At 33.2% G+C, this 17655-nt stretch overlaps 2 protein-coding genes across 5 annotated transcripts; both read left to right on the forward strand.

Annotated features, from left to right (window-relative positions):
* Positions 1-827: 827 nt before the first annotated feature.
* On the forward strand, positions 828-6108 carry LOC114386735 (annexin-like protein RJ4). Of its 2 annotated transcripts, none has more exons than XM_028346770.1 (6): positions 828-1001; positions 3596-3741; positions 4122-4340; positions 4877-5089; positions 5191-5280; positions 5670-6108. In XM_028346770.1, the coding sequence occupies exons 1-6, from the start codon at positions 929-931 to the stop codon at positions 5871-5873; spliced, it is 945 nt and encodes a 314-aa protein (XP_028202571.1). In that variant the 5' UTR covers positions 828-928; the 3' UTR covers positions 5874-6108. The 2 variants fall into 2 exon arrangements, with proteins under 2 accessions (XP_028202571.1, XP_028202570.1); XM_028346769.1 differs by lacking the exon at positions 828-1001 and adding an exon at positions 3162-3299.
* A 5295-nt stretch (positions 6109-11403) lies between these two features.
* On the forward strand, positions 11404-17353 carry LOC114388401 (FAD-linked sulfhydryl oxidase ERV1-like). Of its 3 annotated transcripts, none has more exons than XM_028348877.1 (8): positions 11404-11864; positions 11942-12032; positions 12538-12746; positions 14070-14147; positions 14811-14858; positions 15266-15330; positions 16167-16244; positions 16987-17353. In XM_028348877.1, the coding sequence occupies exons 3-8, from the start codon at positions 12543-12545 to the stop codon at positions 17114-17116; spliced, it is 603 nt and encodes a 200-aa protein (XP_028204678.1). In that variant the 5' UTR covers positions 11404-11864; positions 11942-12032; positions 12538-12542; the 3' UTR covers positions 17117-17353. The 3 variants fall into 3 exon arrangements, with proteins under 3 accessions (XP_028204678.1, XP_028204679.1, XP_028204677.1); XM_028348878.1 differs by adding an exon at positions 16331-16357 and having other exon boundaries at positions 11470-12032; positions 16987-17095; XM_028348876.1 differs by having other exon boundaries at positions 11475-12032.
* Positions 17354-17655: the final 302 nt, after the last annotated feature.

Genomic DNA, 17655 nt, shown 5'->3' on the forward strand with positions numbered 1-17655 from the left:
GCCCTTTGTCTCTTACTCACCAGCTGGTGTAGAACTGCTAGCACACTATCTATTTTTGAACGGTTGCTAGTTGATACAAAAGCTTTGAATGGTTGTTACAGAAATTATATGTATATATTATAATTACAATATGTTTATACATATAATAATAATAATAATAATAATTTATATACTATTTTATCTAATAATAATAAATGAATTATATTAAGATAATTAATATTAAAATTTGTTTTACTTATATTTATATAAAACTCATGATATGCATGGTCCATATGTACCTAGGTTGATTCAGCTTAACTAAAGGTCTTAAATTTGAGTCTTTGATATTAGTTGTATTAAATATTTAAAAGAAAAAATTTATCATTCATAGTGATCTCACTCAACTCAAATAAGATTATTTTCGATAAAAAAAAATATCATAGACATTATAAAAAAGAATAACAAGAAGATAAAGTAAGGATATATAAGAAAATAACACAATCACAGATCATCCTGCTTAATTTACTCCCCATGCAATCAGAAAGGGACGAAAAAACGCCCCAAAACACCTCACTATTCCCTTGTATCTTTTGATGTATGGAAGCAATGCCAATTCAAGCCAAGAATCCAAGTTCTCCTTTTCCGTTTCTTTACAACGTTTTCTTGCAATTTTTAATATTTCAATTGGCTTTCTTAGTGCCGAAGAATGCCAATTAATTAACTAATGCACATAATTAATAATCGTCACATGAAAAGTAACGTTCAGATTTGATGATGGTGTTAAGGCGATAACAGCTAGGAAGCAATATTTGGCAATATATATGTATGTATATTTATTGACCTTGTGATAAAACCAATCTCCTATATCACATATTTCTTCAGCACTTATAGTGTAGTGAGAGAGAAATTAAGGAAGAGCTTAATTGAGTGCTTCTATCATAGAAGTTCTATGGCTACCCTTGTTGCTCCAAACCAAAAATCTCCGGTTGAAGACGTTGAGGCTCTACATAAGGCTTTCAAAGGTATCATTTATTTATATAGTATACAAGAAAAATGTTTTGCAAATATTATAAAATAGAACAAGAAAAAATAAATAAATTGTCTTCTTTAACTTTGGTTTTTATTTTGATGTTTCCATGTTAGAAGATTACATATAGTAGAATGAACCGTGAAGAATCACCTTTTTCTTTGGTGAAAACCTCTATCTCTGATGTTCTTGATAATTTTCTTTTATTTTATAAACTAACCGAGGGTGACACTACAATAACTATGGCATAGTAGTTTTTTTTTTTACTAATATGCAATTGTTGGGGTCATACAATTCAAAATTCAAAATTCGCTTAGCTCCGATCTGTTTCCTTATTGGAAAAGATGTACATAGGTAGGAGTAGCAATACAATTTTTTTTTGTCTTCAATGTTTCATTTATAAATATTAAAAACGAGAATAAAATAAAAATAACATAAACTATTAATAATTATTTATGAAAGTAAAAAGCATTTAATTAAAAACAAATAAGTCGTAGTTTTCTCTCCCTCTCTCTCTCTCGAATAAAGGCTAATTTTGAATTACCATGTACAATTAATGTCCGTGTGAGTTTGCAGCCGCTCAATTTTCCTGCTTAGATTAGGTGAGGCATTTAAATCAAGCCTATAATGGGTATAAGTGGAATTGCACTTTTTCCTTCTGGCGTATATCAGTGGGTATCTCAGTTATTATATCTCTAAAATGAAAATAGTTACCTATAATATATATATATATATATATATATATATAATCATTATGAGAATTTAATGTAAAACATGTCAATTGGTAAGAAATTATTATTTATGTGATTTGTAAGTGCTTTTACATATCTTTTGAGGGTTATTTCTAAGTCAGCTCCAACTACTAAAGAAAAAAAAAAAGAGACCAACATATCAAACATACTCCTTGATGTGTGCTTATATAAGAAGAGTATTTGTTAAGATATGGTTCAAGTAAGAATTGACCTCTGGATAATAATTTCAAGAATGATTTTAATTATTATAGTTGAGATTCTTTCCAATAATAAGTGAAATGATTCAATGATCAGTTTTCTTGACCGGATCAACTTATTTTGAGGAATTTGAACCGATTAAAATATGATCAATACAATAAGAGGATTATCTCTAGGTCGGTAAGTCAGTTCCAACTAAAGAGAAAAAAAAAAGTAGAGACCAACATACCAAACATACCCCTTGATGTGTGCTTATTGACCTGTGGATAATAATTTTAAGAATCGTATCATCAATTATTATAATTGAGATTCTTTTCAATAGTAAGTGAAATAATTCAATGATCAATTTTCTTGGTCTAACCAACTTATTTTGAGGAATTTGAGCCGATCGAAATATGATTCAATACAATAAGATAACTATTATAAAAATTAATAAACATATCATATTACAACTTATAATTCTTTTTTAAATAAATGACCGTATAAAATTATTTTATATGATAGTATTTCAAAAAGCATGCTGAAAACACATTTACGATACATATGAATATGAGTTATAATTAAATTCTAAGAAAATATTACTAAAGAAAAGAGATATACTTTCTTGTCTTTAATCTTGACCAGTATCTTTTGATGCTTGAATAAAATAGAATGTAACAATATCTGCCTAATTCTGTTTCTAGCTTCACTTTTTAAATAAAATTAAAATATATCACTCTTTTGCTTCTTTACTTCTTTGTTTTTTTTTTTCTTTTTCGAAGTAGAAGAAGTATATAACTTGTACATTATCTTCCAATTCCATCATCGCATTTTAACACATTGACATCGGTGACTCGTTCAGTGCTGGCAAGGAAAAAAAAATACTAATTCAGTGTTCACGTAATGCCAATAAATTGGAATAATGTTACATGATTCTCCAATTTGCCGGTGGTATAAAGGTTCAAATTGACAGCAACTATTGAAAACTATGGCATTACTCATAACAAATTTGTACTCAGTAAAAGCATATATAGTTCATGGCTGAATAGCTATAGGCTATTAATTATATCACACGAAGGTCCAAATTGACAGTGACAACATCTTCAATTAGTTCCAGTAGATTTTGTCATTGCTCAAAACAAACTTTGGTATTGTTATAAAACTTGTACTACACAGTGAAAGCATAGTTCACAGCTGTATAGTGAATTTATTATACTATATATACATGAGCTAGGAAACCAAACTCCAATGTACCAAACACCATACTGAGGAAAGCATAATCAAATCAACCATGGCTACCCTCATTGCTCCCATCACCTTTTCGCCTGGTTTAGATGCAGAAGCTCTTAGAAAAGCTTTCCAAGGTTTATATATGCATTATTTCTCTTCCTATTGCTTAAATAAAAAATAATAATAATACTTAGATTGATATTGCTTTTGAATTGGTTATGTTTTTCTTGCCATGTTGAAAATCCATCAAGAATATTGATTCTATGATGGAAAACATTTCCTCCTCTAATCTTCTATACCAATTCTCACAAAATTCAATATAGATTTAAGTTTCTAATTACGAAAAAATAGTTGATGATCAATATGATGTATGTTTGACAAAGTAAAATATGATGTAGTATTTAATATTTAATGGTTTTGAACTGCGCAGGATGGGGGACTGATGAGAAGACCGTTATAGCAATATTGGGTCACAGAAATGTTCATCAGAGGCAACAAATCAGAAAGATTTATGAGGAAATTTACCAAGAGGACCTCATCAAACGCCTAGAGTCTGAGCTCTCTGGTGACTTTGAGGTAACCATTATTACAACATGATTTTGGTAAAAATAATTCGGGTAAAATGTGTTTTAAGTCTCTCAATTTTCAGTTAAAATTGGTCTTAATCCCTATGCTTTAAAAATAATGATCTTCGTCATCATAATTTTTACAATTAGTGAATTTCATCCTTTTTTGTGGAATCTAAGATAAGATACTGGGTGAGGAAGAAATTCACCCATTATAAAAAAAAAATACAAGGATCAAAATAATTGGTTTTAAAAGATGAGAACTAAGATCAATTTTGATCGAAAATTGAAGAATCTAGAATACATTTCATCAAAAAAATTCCCATGGTTCTGTCTTATATAGCCTCTAGAGTGCTAATGATTTTGGATAATGTGGTCCAAACAAAACAGAGAGCTGTGTACCGTTGGATGCTGGAACCTGCAGATCGTGATGCTGTTTTGGCCAATGTTGCCATCAAGAATGGCAGCAAAGGTTACCATGTGATTGTGGAAATTGCTTGTGTGCTTTCAGCTGAAGAGGTCTTGGCAGTGAAGCGTGCCTATCACAACCGTTACAAGAGATCTTTGGAAGAAGATGTAGCTACTAATACCACTGGTGACATTCGCCAGGTAAATATGATTGGCTATCCCAATTGATATTATGTCTTTGTTCCTCTCATTAATCATATAGTTTGACCACTTTAATGTTTTCTGGATTTGTCTCTGCATATGTGCAAGTCATTCAACCATGTATTACCACAATTCACATTATTAACTCTTTTATGCCAACTTAGTAAATAATGATTGGACAGTAGTATAAAAAGATGTTTCTCTTTTTAATTGAGGATGAATCAAAAGCATAGATTTAAATTGTTGTCGCAATTGCAGTTGCAGAGAACAAAAAAAAAAAAGCTTGATGTCATGGCCGAAATGGCAATCATAGACTGTTTTTTTAAAACCTTGATCACAATCCTTAATATGGCGAACAAATTCGACTCAAAATTGTGATAGTGATAAAAACCACAAAAACTTTAAGGTTGTGGCTGCAATTGTGGTTCAAGACCATTTTTTAAGACTTTGATCAAAAGTACATGCATATGCTTGATGAAATGTTAGGGGTATATGCTAATGGTTTTGAGCCTGTGCTTGGTTTTGGCTTTGTGCAGCTGTTGGTTGGGTTGGTGACCGCATATAGGTATGGTGGAGATGAGATCAATGCAAAATTGGCCAAAACTGAAGCTGATATTCTTCATGAATCTATCAAGGAGAAAAAGGGCAACCATGAAGAAGCCATCAGGATCCTTACTACAAGGAGCAAGACCCAACTTCTGGCAACTTTCAACCGCTACAGAGATGACCATGGCGCTTCTATAACTAAGGTACACAAGAAAAAAGTTCACTCTCTTGATTGTTCTCTTCATGTTTGATCAAAAAATTAAAAGATAAATACTTGATATGTGTATATATTTATTTGGTACAGAAATTGTTGGATAATGCATCCACTGACTTTCAGAAGGCATTGCACACTGCTATTAGATGTATCAATGACCACAAAAAGTACTATGAAAAGGTCAGATTCTAATTTTATATCCGCTAGTACGAAGCATCATATAGAAAGAATCATGTTATTCTCTGCTTGCAATTATAAATTGTGTTAGTTGAAATCTAAAGCTTAACAAATCCAAAATTCAGTTGGGCTTGCTCAATACTCTTAACTTTTTGTTCTGATCCAGATTTCCTGATCTTTCACAATTGTGATTCTTGTAAGCATTTTCATGAATAACCAAAGTCATATTATTCTTCTACGTTGGCATTTGAATTTAAATTAGATTTTGTGCTTAACAATTATGATGTTTTATAGAGGATAAGTCTTGGTACAATTATGATCTTTTTTAGAGGATAAGTCTTGGTAACATTTACTATACATTGATTTACCCTTTTTATTATGATTATGTATAGGTTCTGCGCAACGCTCTAAAAAATGTTGGAACTGATGAGGATGCACTGACCCGTGTGGTGGTCTCAAGGGCTGAGAAGGACCTCAGGGACATCAAAGAGCGATATTATAAGAGAAACAGTGTTCACCTTGAGGATGCAGTGGCCAAGGAAATCTCAGGGGACTACAAGAAATTCATCCTCACTCTGTTGGGGAAGGAAGATTGATGTGATTGCTCTCTAGCTAAGGACATATCTTATAGTATTTGGTTATGCTGGTTTCTTGTGCTGTGATTTGGTTAATTTCCCTACTTTGAGTATGCTTTTATGAGTGCTGTATCTCACTATCTATTATCTTTGTTGTGAGACAGTGTGTACTTCTGTTTTAAATTACTGTTTTTGATGTATGATTAATACAATAAACTTTAAATAAAAAAGACGTTGTAGATATTACAAAAGGTTATACTTAGATCAATTTTCAAAATCCAAATATTTCATGGTAGTTTCTTACCGGCGTATACATACTCTACTAAAACAATAAGTAAAGAGAAGATATATATAAGAAAATCAAAAACTCCTAAATAAGAGATATTGTTTCTTGATGGGATTTACAAATTAAATTGAATGCAAAATGAAGAAAATTTGAATATATAAGCTAAAGTCTTTCTCCCTAAACATCAGCAACAACGAAGCTAGAGTATTAGTTTGCTTTCTGTAACTTCAGGATTTTACATTTGTTGCCTGTAAATTCATCATTCAAGCACATGTGGTAATATATGTAACATGGTGACGTGTCAACTTAGAGGACACATCAGCACCAAATTAACCAAAGATAATGATAGGGACTTATGACATTTCAAATATCAAGGAGCAACAAGAAGAAAAATTTTATTAGGAGATAAATAATGCAAAACTCGAATATATATCAAGAAGCACGAACATATTTTATCGTTTACTTTTTTATGAATGGTTGTATGCTAAAGCAGCAAAACAACCATGAAATATATTAAAACAAAGAAAATAGACAAAAGCATGGGGTACATAAATCAAACCTATGAAAGTAAAATAAAACATCAATAAAACCTATAGTTGGGAAGAACTACTCTATTCCTTAAGAATTCTACTAAAACTAAAGGAGGGATTGAGTTTTTCCAAAAGAATCCTTGAAGAACTAAAGAATGAGAGACAATCCTATTTGCACATGTGTTGTCCTCTCTAAAAATATGACCTACCACAAAATTTTATTCTTTTTGTTAGAGCTATAGTATGAGAGACAATTGTTCCATCTGTTTTTAAAGAGACCAAGGCATCGACTTAACATTAAAAAAAAAGCTTGGATTGTCATTAAACAACGTTGAATCACATTCTAACCAAAGGCTATGCCACCTACCCATGCTCATTGCCAAAAAACTGGAAGAGTGCAGGTCAACTCATGAACTTTTTTTAAAAAAATATTATTGATATTTATTTTTATATTATGTGCATATATTAGGAATGTTACAAATGGTATTAGAGTAGACATCTCTCCTAATACGGTGTGGTTCGAGGACGAACCAAGCAGAAGTTGGTGGACATGTAACACCCCGATCGAATCACACCAGAATGAGAGAGATCCAAAGGTTGTGCAGGTATGAGACTGTACTGCTGAGGATGACTTAAATGAATTAATTGGTATTACCTATACCAACAAGATGCATCTACTTTTTGGTATCTTATCAAATAAGAACTCCACAATTAAGCGTGTTTGGCTTAGAATAATTATGAGATAGATGAACTTCTGGGAAGTTTCTCAAAAAGCATGAGATTGAGGACAAAACACACTGAAAAGTGTCGTGTTGGTTTGTGGGGTCAGTCATTAATCATAGAAGCAAGCAAACTAATTTTCTAAGTCTCAGAACGGGCTACCTATAGAGGGTTCTGACTAGTGGAGTGTTCTGATAAATAAAGATGTTGAGTGAAATGTCACCGCATAATGTGAGAGTCATCAAAAAGTCGACAATCAAGGATGTTACACCTTATCCCTTCCCCAACCCCACACAACCGCTACCTAGTATGAACCATAAACAATGTCACTTTCCTCTAGAATATCCTTGCTCCATATCAACAAATTAAAATTCCTCTAGACCCCCCTTCATATTTCTTAAAAGAAAAAACACAATCATATGAGCCCCACAACAAGCAACACAACCTACTATCCACCTCTTCAAGCTTTGTCTCCTGCAAACATATAAGATCTGGTTTATGATCAACCACCATTCTTTGCACTTCCTGCTTCTTAAGCCTGTCACCAAGGCCCCTAGAATTATAAGAAATGATCTTCATATAGCATTACACTTTTGATACTCCTCCCCCCTCACCTCTTCCACAAGCAATATGGTTTTTTCCTTCCATATTCTCCCACATCGGGATCACCATTTGTTTGTTTCCTATCACCCTAATATCATTTCCAAATTCCCACACCTGTTCTGCCACTTTCTTTGGCTACCCATATGACATCAATCTCTGTTGGTCTACTTGAGAAGTCATTATTTTCTCCTCCCTGTTCACAACTTTAGCTTTACCCCTAAATTTCTGACAATGAGTTCTCTTGGTATTTTGCATAATAGTCAACTTTCCCAATCCATTGCGGACAAATATAGGTTCCTTCCCCATTACATTCGAATTTGGTGACTAGCCAAACACCTTGCACAGAAAATGCAATCATTATAAGCACCCCAAACTTGACACAGACTTCCTGAATCTTGTCACCATTACCTCCCTCATACCTACAAAACTCCTTTGGATCACCATGTTTGTGTTGTCTGCTAGTACCTCTATATATCGAACAGACCCATCTTGCTCCTGGGTGGTATCCCGCTTCTTTTCTTCCAAAATCACAACCTCACCCTCCCCAACCACAGATTCTTCTAATGCATCCCCTCTTTTCCCCCCAAATAGAATCAATTTCCCTGCCTCCTCACCCAATCTCATCTCCTACTCCACCTCTTTCATCACCCCATCCTTATGTTCTTCCTCCAACTATGTTTCCTCCACTTACTCCTCCATAGACCCGCTTATGAGAATCGGGTCTACAAATGACAAACCTTGAATAGCCTCTTAAGAAGAATCCCAATTTGGGCTCTATTGACATACCTTGTCCACAAACCCAAATATTAATTTGAATAAAATATTTTTTGTGAGAACAAATATTTTTTTTAAAAAAAAAGTGAAAATATATAAAATTAAAACGAAAAAATTTTACTTTATTTTTTAGCTTAAAATTTATCATACTAAATACGGTGGCTTGAAAAGATGGATTCTTCAAGGAGGAATTGGTGGTCTGCATAGCCAGATGGACATGGTGTGGATTCTCCTTGTGAGGGGTCTTATAAGCTCACATGTGATGGAGTTGTGTCGAAAAATGGGGTTGTTGTGTGTGGAGGGGTTCTTCAAAACCACCTAGGGGCAATGGCGTTCTCCTTTGTGCAAAACTTGGGTGGCTATTCAATAGTTCAAATCTAGTATTGGGCTATAACCAAGCTTGCACGAGAAAGAGGTTTTACTAAGCTAGTTGTTGAATCAAATTCTAGAAATGCCATAACATTAATAGTGGATGGTGTTGGGGATGTGTCACGTTGTTGCTACCAATTAGTGCATTGATTTGAGAAATAAAAAATTTATCTGAGTTTTGGTTTATTATGTTTTGTGGTTGTTTTCTTTAAGTACATTAATTTTTAAGAGTTTTATTCTGGTTTTTTATGTTTTCAAAATGTATCGTTTTATTTTTTTTTAAGTTTTCTTTTAGTACATTAATATTACGTTAACTTTTGAATTTTGAAAAAGGACCAAAATGATTCATTTGAAAAACATAAAGGATCAGAATGAAATTTTTAAAATTTAATGTACTAAAGCGAAACAACATAATTGACCAAATATAACATTAAACATTTTAAAATAATTAACTTCACATAGTGACAACTGAAAACCATCACTATATATTAAAAAATAAACAACTAAAAAAATCATTATCTCCTCCAACCTCTTCTAGATCTGAAAATGTAAAAAATGCAGTATCACAAAATTGAATGACATCAACACATAATCTTGATGGAACTATAAAAAAATTTTATACTCTTGACGGAAAAATCAAAACCTTTCATACAACTATGTTATTGGAAGCAAATATAGGGAGATATAAATAAGAGTTGTCTTCAACAAAAGACAAAAGCATAACTCCAATTAACCAAAATTTGAATGAGGAAGTCATAATGTGGCTTTTATGAGGTTTGCGAGTAAGACCTCTGTTGGACTGAGCAAGTAGAGGATTTGTCATCCGACATCTATAGCTCGGGAGCAATGCAAAGAGACGGTGAATGGTGCATTTCATTGGTAAGATGATTTTGACTGGCTTGACTGGTTAAACCTCATCCACAACTGAGTGTTGTCGATCTTCTTTTTTGCCTTCATCAACACGTGATTGCCTGGGTCAGCGATGAGACAGATGTTGTCATTAGGTGAGACGACAGTTCCAACCACGTAGGGAGGTTGTGGTGGAAATGAAATAATAATAATAATAATAATAATAATTAGAGTGAAAGTTGTTATTGTTCATGATTCAAATCCATTTTTTCTTCATTTCCTTAGTGATTTTTAATTTTTAAATAAAAAAGATAGTGACGGCTAAAAAATTTAAAACACTAACGGACACTAACGTTTCTAACAAAAAATTGAAAAAATGATCAAAATAATACATTTTGAAAATATAAATGATTAGAATAAAACTTTTAAAACATAATATAGCAAAACGAAACAACTATGAAACATAGTGAATCATAAGTGAGTTTAAACTATTTTAAAATTTAAAAGTTAACATAACACTAACTTTCTAACAGAAAAATAAAAAAAGATAAAAATGATACACTTCAAAAACATAAAAGACTAGAATAAAACTTTTAAAACATAGTGTACCTAAGAGGAACAACTGTGAAATATAATGGACCAAAAGTGACATTAAGCAAAAATAAAAAATAGATGCATTGATAACTGAAAAAGGAGAGAAAATTATTTTTTAAAGTTTGTTTTTAAAAACTATAAATTAATATATTATCCCTATAATTAGTTAATTAATAAAAGAAATTATTGATTTTGTTGTCTCCATCCCAATAGAAGATCTCATTTTGATCGTAGCCATCTTTTTTGTGGATCGAGCTATGACCTATCACTCTCCAGATCTTCTCCATTTTTTACTCTAATAATAAATCTCGTTTTGAGATCTTAAATCATTTTTTTAGGTCGAACATAAATTGAATGTAAATAAATTTTGTGGAGAAAGAGTGAAAAAATCATTTTGTTAAAATGGATTCAAATCTTAATCGTTCTTCAACAAGACCTAAACCTATACATAAGATCTAACATCCTATAATAAATCATGAATCTTAGTAAGATCAAATCTCTTTATAAGATCTCTTGTCAAAGATATTTTTACTAACATCCTCCAGATTAAAAAAAAGATGTAAGAATAAATATGTTAACAATTTCCAATAATAATTATTACTATTTTATTTATCCTGTTACATGTTTATCTTTCTTGAGATTATTAACAATCCGTTTGAAATGAAAAAGGATAAAAAATAAGTAAAATAAAAAGTAAAATTCTATAAGACACATATTTTTTTTTATTTTAATTCAAAATTTTTATTTCGTTTTATTGTGATATTTTTTCCCACCTTATTAAATATACACTAACCCTCCGTATTGAAGGAAAGAAAGAAGGAGGAGAAATTGAGAAAAATTTAAAATGAGAAAAAAATGAAAGGAAAAAAAATTTAATTTTTGTTTCTAACCGTTGATCTTTCTTCCCCTTTTCTTCTCTTTTTCTCTTCAAGCACCTTATCATCTTTTCCTTCCATCCAACCATACCACTAAATGCAGCCTTCATTCTTTGAAACTGAAACAGAGGTGACGACGCGACACCCTACGCCAACGACGTGAATCCTTTCCGGCGACGGCACAGTCGACCCCAAACATACGCCACTTCCGTGTTTTACTCGCAAATTGCGGCCGCTATTCCCGCAACAGCAAACTTGTGACGTGAGAGCCTGTTGCATCGCGGCGGCACTGGGTTTTGCAGCGGGCGTGAATTTTTTTTAAATCACTTCCCGGTTGAACCACGTAACCGGCCGGGTTGAACCGGTCATACCGGTTTGATAGCATGGCCGATCCAGTGTCCTGCTCGACTCGGTCCGGATTTTAAAAACTATGGCTAAAACCCTAGCCATTTAATTTGCACTATCTAATCTCAACTTATTTCAATGCAGTTTACTCTCAATTAGCCACTTGCACTCTACCTCTCTCAACCACAAATAGGTTTTTCTCTGTTCGTGAACTCAAGTTCTCAGTCACAAACAGGTTCCAATTTTTTTTTTTTTTTTGTGTAGTATATTGTACACGCCTCAATGATATTGTATAATTCCAGCTTGAAGTTTAATACAATTGCTAAAGTTAATTCAAGTATATGAATGCCTTGTTGGTATTTTTTTTTGCGGTTCCTTTGATAGATAAGTAGAGTGTTTGGACCGTGTTGTTGTGAAGTTTGTCTTCTTTTGAAGTTTTGATGAATTGTGTTTTTTGTCTCTGCCTTGGAGGGAATCTTTTCATCCTTTTATTGACTTTCTTCACTTTTTAGTAACATATCTTCCTTTTACAAGAAGAAATAAATGCGCCTTTTTGTATCAAGCCATTTATGCAGATGATTTGTAGTTACCGGGTATGTTCGGATTATAGTTAGTTTCATGCATGTGAGTGAACCATGTGGCTTAATTTGTTTTTATGTTTAGCTTCACTGATTGTGGTTGTGATTGTGATTGTCTTTTGTTCTCCCACGCTATCTCCTACTCATATAGTCATATCTCAGGTAACATGCCTGAGAATCCACTGCAGGCCTTGTTTCATAACATCGAACAAGTCTCAAGCTTTGTTCAACACCATCTCTCTAATTTCATAGGCATTCATTTCCAGCCATCAGGACCCCATAGTGGCTCTCTCTTATCAATCTCTTCCTCTACCAAAGCCCCACTTGCAAAAACTGCATCTTCTGTACAACTCGGTGATACTGCTGTCAAGGTATTCATATTGTCAATACTATGCAATCTTAACTGTCAAAACTTTTATTGCGACTCTTGTGCCAGTGAGTGTGTTTTTCGTGATTGACTCTTTGTGCTTCTTAAATTAGAATTTGGTGTTGTTTGTTTGTTCTAGGGGAATTTGAATCTTTTTACTTTTTTTTTCAAAGTTTATGTTGTAATTCATGCATTGATTTACTATGATAAAGTTTATAATTTGCTTTATTATTGTTGTTGTCTCAGTTTCTGCAACTGGGCAACAATAACTCTAATAGCAAAGGGAATAGTAAAATTGTCTTCTTTAGAAAGACTATGGTGAGTGGTGACAAATGCATATTATGAATTTTAGGGCTTTCTTTTCTTAACAAATATGTTTATTTTGCTACTTTGCAAGCCTTATTTATCTCAAGGTACTCTTACAATGCCTGGCAGATTGTTGGACACTTTGTTTTGCTAGTTAGAATATGAATTTATCATTGTTATTTGGGAGAATGAGAGTGGAGGAGGGGGTGGTGCAGCAGATCTCCAAGCTCAAGATTACCATTTTTTTGGAATGGCTGAAAGTTCAGGTCCTATTTACCTTGATAAGGCCCATAGTTCAAAGCCACTAGAAAGGGCTGCCATTTGGAGTGTTCATTCTAGAAGAAATAGGCAGGACCCAGGGTAGTTAGTTAGAGGTGGTGTTCACGTGAATAATATTAAAAGGGGGTGCGCGCATTGAAAGGGGGAATGCCACATATTCATGAGAGTTATTCAGTTGGGCAGAGAGAATTTCCCTAAGGAGCTGTTACGCTAGTTATTGGTTTGTATTTTCTTCTGTTTTTTTGTTTCCCATTGAATATCCTCATCGAGGCTGGACATTTCATTCTGGTCTCTATCAGGCTGCTACAAAGTTTTGAATAGCAATGCATTTTCAATTAGTGGCCGTAGTGGTCTCTATCAGGCCATCTTGCTATGCTTTAACCTGCTATAGCGTTTTTGGAGTTGGCCATATGCGCTGCTATCCAATATTGATAACTTTGATATAAACATTGTGTAATCTTCTGAACTGTCACGAATAATGGTTTCTCTAGCGAAGGATATCTAGATAGTTTTATTTGGGAAAGGACAATGCTGTGGCACATATCTTATAGTTGCCAATTATAAACATGTCTTAAAGTTTATTGGAATATTTGTAGATGTAATGAATATTTTATTTGTATTCTTGTTAAAATGTGTGTTAAGTAAGATAATTTATCCCTTAAGGACTACAATTCTCAGTGTATCTTTATAAATATGAATTGTCGTGATTTGGTTATTTTTCATCTTTGTCTTGTTTCTATAGGGAAAGTCTGCTGCCCCAGTTACTAAGGAAGAGCTTGGAAGGGCTACTTGGACTTTCCTTCACATTCTTGCAGCTCAGGTTTTGTCACTCAATTTGTATTGATACAGATACTATCGGTTCCTCATAGTCTAGTTTTGTCATGTATTGTGCACCAAATTGTTGTTCCCTGTTGCATAAGTGTTGAATTATCATGTGAGTAGACAAATGTAGTTGTGAGTGCTGACCATTTTCTCCTCTTTTTAATTGCTTTACATAAGATGTTATTTGAAGAGAGTCTCATGTTTAATAGCTAGAGCATGGATATGGTGTAGCCCTTTATAACAATATTCACCATTAAAAAACTGTATCGGGAGCCATTTCTCTCATTACCACGGTGTTCTGCCTGCTACACTAAACTTTCAGCATGGTTATCTTCAAATGTTTTGTTTGCATGCATTCTGCAACAAGTTTTATCTGTGTTGCTGGCTTTCTACTTCTTATTTCTTCTTTAAATGTTGTTAGTTTCATCTACAAAGTAAATTTATTACTTTCTGTTAATGGTGTCATACCCCAGTTGAGTCACACTTGGTAACAGTTTTCATTGTTTTGCATGTTTGTATCTGAGGATGTTCAGAAAGGAAAGCATAGTCTAGCTTTTTCTTATTCATGTGATAAACAAGTTTTATTTTGATGTCTTATCACCCAACTGAAACCACAAAATGAAAAACTACAGAGTTTTGAATGACCTTGTTCTCTTTTCAGTACCCGGATAATCCTACAAGACAACAGAAGAAGGATGTAAAAGAACTGGTATCTTCCTTCCTTCCTTTACCCCTTGTTATAAATTATAGGATTTCATCTAAGAAGTTAGAAAATGTTGTGGACTTATTTGAGTCTTTGATGTAATTGGTAGTAGAAATCCTTGCAGTTTAATTTATCTTGTGGCCTTGTGTTACAAAACTATTGCCTGATTTATCATGTCAATGTGACATATTATAGTAAGTCTGAGAAATGTTTAAATGTGTGTATGTGTTTTGTTTCTATCCTTCAAGTAAGATGGAGTATTGTTCTAAACTTAAGATTTAGTTGATTCTAACCAGGGATTAACATTAAAGCAAATAATAAACTGTCAAAAATTTTGTCCATGTGGTAGGGAGCCTTGAGTTATCCATGTAGACTATAAATAACTTGTTTAACAGGATGTAATTTGTACACAGGTACAGATGTTACCTCGAATATACCCTTGCGGGGAATGTCGAGATCACTTTAAAGAAGTTCTTAGGTATATTAAACTATTAATATCTCACTCTTTATCCTGCAATTGATGGTTTGTGATTATAATTGTTTATTTTAGTATTACTCCCTGTTGGTAGTTTAAATTTTCATTTTCTATTCAGATTGTCATACTTTTTATAAGTTCATTTTAGTGTGAATATGGACAAAGAAATGAATTTAATTAAATTGTAAATTCATGATGGATGTTAACAGATCTACTGGAAGTTTTATAAATAGCATTTTTGGCTGTTAACAATGAATTCTGAAACCTTGTCTGTTCTTTTTACCTTTTCAAGCTAGTTATTGCTTAGAGCTAACAGATCAAGATCAAGCAAGTAAACTACTAGATGTCTCATAAAAGTGTTCTATTTGTCCTTTCTTTCCTATAATTTTCCAAACATAATTGTTTTCTAATGAGGTTCTTTTGCAGCACTACTAAGTAGTAAGATAGAAGGATGCAAAGTGAAAACACTTTCATTTATAGCATATGCAAATCTATGCCTTAGTTACAAGAGGAAATCCCCTCATATTGCCTCTATTTGCAAACATTCATGAGCTTTCTTTTGTTTTTTTTTTTCTTTTGCTATACTGCTTACTGTAAATATGCTTTATGCTGTGATAAAGGTCAAACTGTTCCACTACCATGTTTTGACCTTAATCATCTCCTACTCTCCAATACAGTGGTTCTTATGGATCTTCAACATAGTAGCATGTTTCAAAGACACACGCTTAATGAATTATTTTATCTGCTCCAGTTTTCACATGTTGCAGTACCATGTCAGTATTCCAAATTTCTATTCTATATCACCCCTTTTACTATGTGCTTCTTTACATTTTTGGTAGAGCAAATCCTGTACAGACTGGATCGCATGCTGAATTTTCTCAGTGGTTATGTCATGTGCATAATGTTGTTAATAGAAGGTAAGTTATGCTCATTATTGTTGACTATAATCACTGTATCATTTAACAAATAGCTGAAACCATCTTTTGCTCATGGAATTTTTCAGTGCAAGCCACTTTTAGTATGGTGATGGGTATGTCCTGTTAAAATTTGGGGCCTGATTTTCTGGAGTGTAGACGAATATCCTTTTAAAATGGGAAATCTAGAGTTTAGGAATGTTCCAAATTTTTGTTCCTGTAAAAGTTGCATATATACAATAGTATGCTAGTGTTTATGCTGACCAAGCTTATCAGTTATAGGAGTTTGTTCTTGCTGCCCCATTCAGTTATAGAATGGGGTAGCTAGAACAAACTCCTATAACTAATTTGTCAAAGAGAATCTAATGCCAAGTCAAGAACCGGCTCAACAAAAGCTTAAGCTGTTAGTGGGGGCTCATGCACGGTTTTATGACTGTCATAGAGTACAACAGAAAAGAAAACCAAAGGCTTGACCAAGCTTATCGGTTATAGGAGTTTGTTCTTGCTGCCCCATTCTTGTAAGTTGAATTTTGACAATGTAAAGCCCAACGGTTCATGCTTAAGGATGTGCATTTGATATAATTAAACCAATCATTAGCCTCCTTTTAAGAACTTGAGCTTTTAAGTGAGTTGGTCCTTGACAGTTTATATGCCGAAGTAGATGTTGCTTTATGCCTTAGCAAACTAGCTTGTGTAAGTGCTATAATTCCTGATTTGCATGACACTTGATATTCTTTTTTAACAGCCTTGGCAAACCAATATTCCCCTGTGAACGAGTTGATGCAAGGTGGGGCAAACTGGACTGTGAACAGAATGCATGTGAAATTATTGGTAGTACATCAATTTTTAGGAAGATATGGAAGAAATCTACCTAAAAATGATTGACATGCATACTATGTGAGAGGTGTTAAATTTTGACCTTTTGATAATTGTTTTAGATAGGCCAAGGGTTATTTGTTGGTTATACACCAGAGTACGTGAATACATTTTATCTCCAATATTCATAACTCGGTTTATTATAGTAAATGAAAATTTAAGCCCGGATTATATTGATTTTTTAAGCATCAAAATCAGAGATGTAGTTGCCAAACCTTGTAAATTCTTTACATGAATTATTCTGTGTGCTGTGTCATATTTTAAACCCTTCGTAACCAATTTCTTTAATAGGAATATTGTTTCCTTACAACCGGACAGGATGACGTAGTGATTAGGCATCCTGAGCCGACACATTATGGGGACGATCTATTTAACAAGAAATCTCTGGTTTGATCCCATTGTATGTAAAAATCCGTCGGGCTAACACCAGTTATAATATTGCAAGATTAGTCTATGGTTTGTAACATATTAGCTATTTTTAGGATCATTGGCTGTTCTCACACATCAATGAGATTTTTTTGCGTGCTTTGTCTTCAAT

Source organism: Glycine soja, chromosome 15 (genome assembly GCF_004193775.1).
Source record: "Glycine soja cultivar W05 chromosome 15, ASM419377v2, whole genome shotgun sequence".
Classification (NCBI taxonomy): domain Eukaryota; kingdom Viridiplantae; phylum Streptophyta; class Magnoliopsida; order Fabales; family Fabaceae; genus Glycine; species Glycine soja.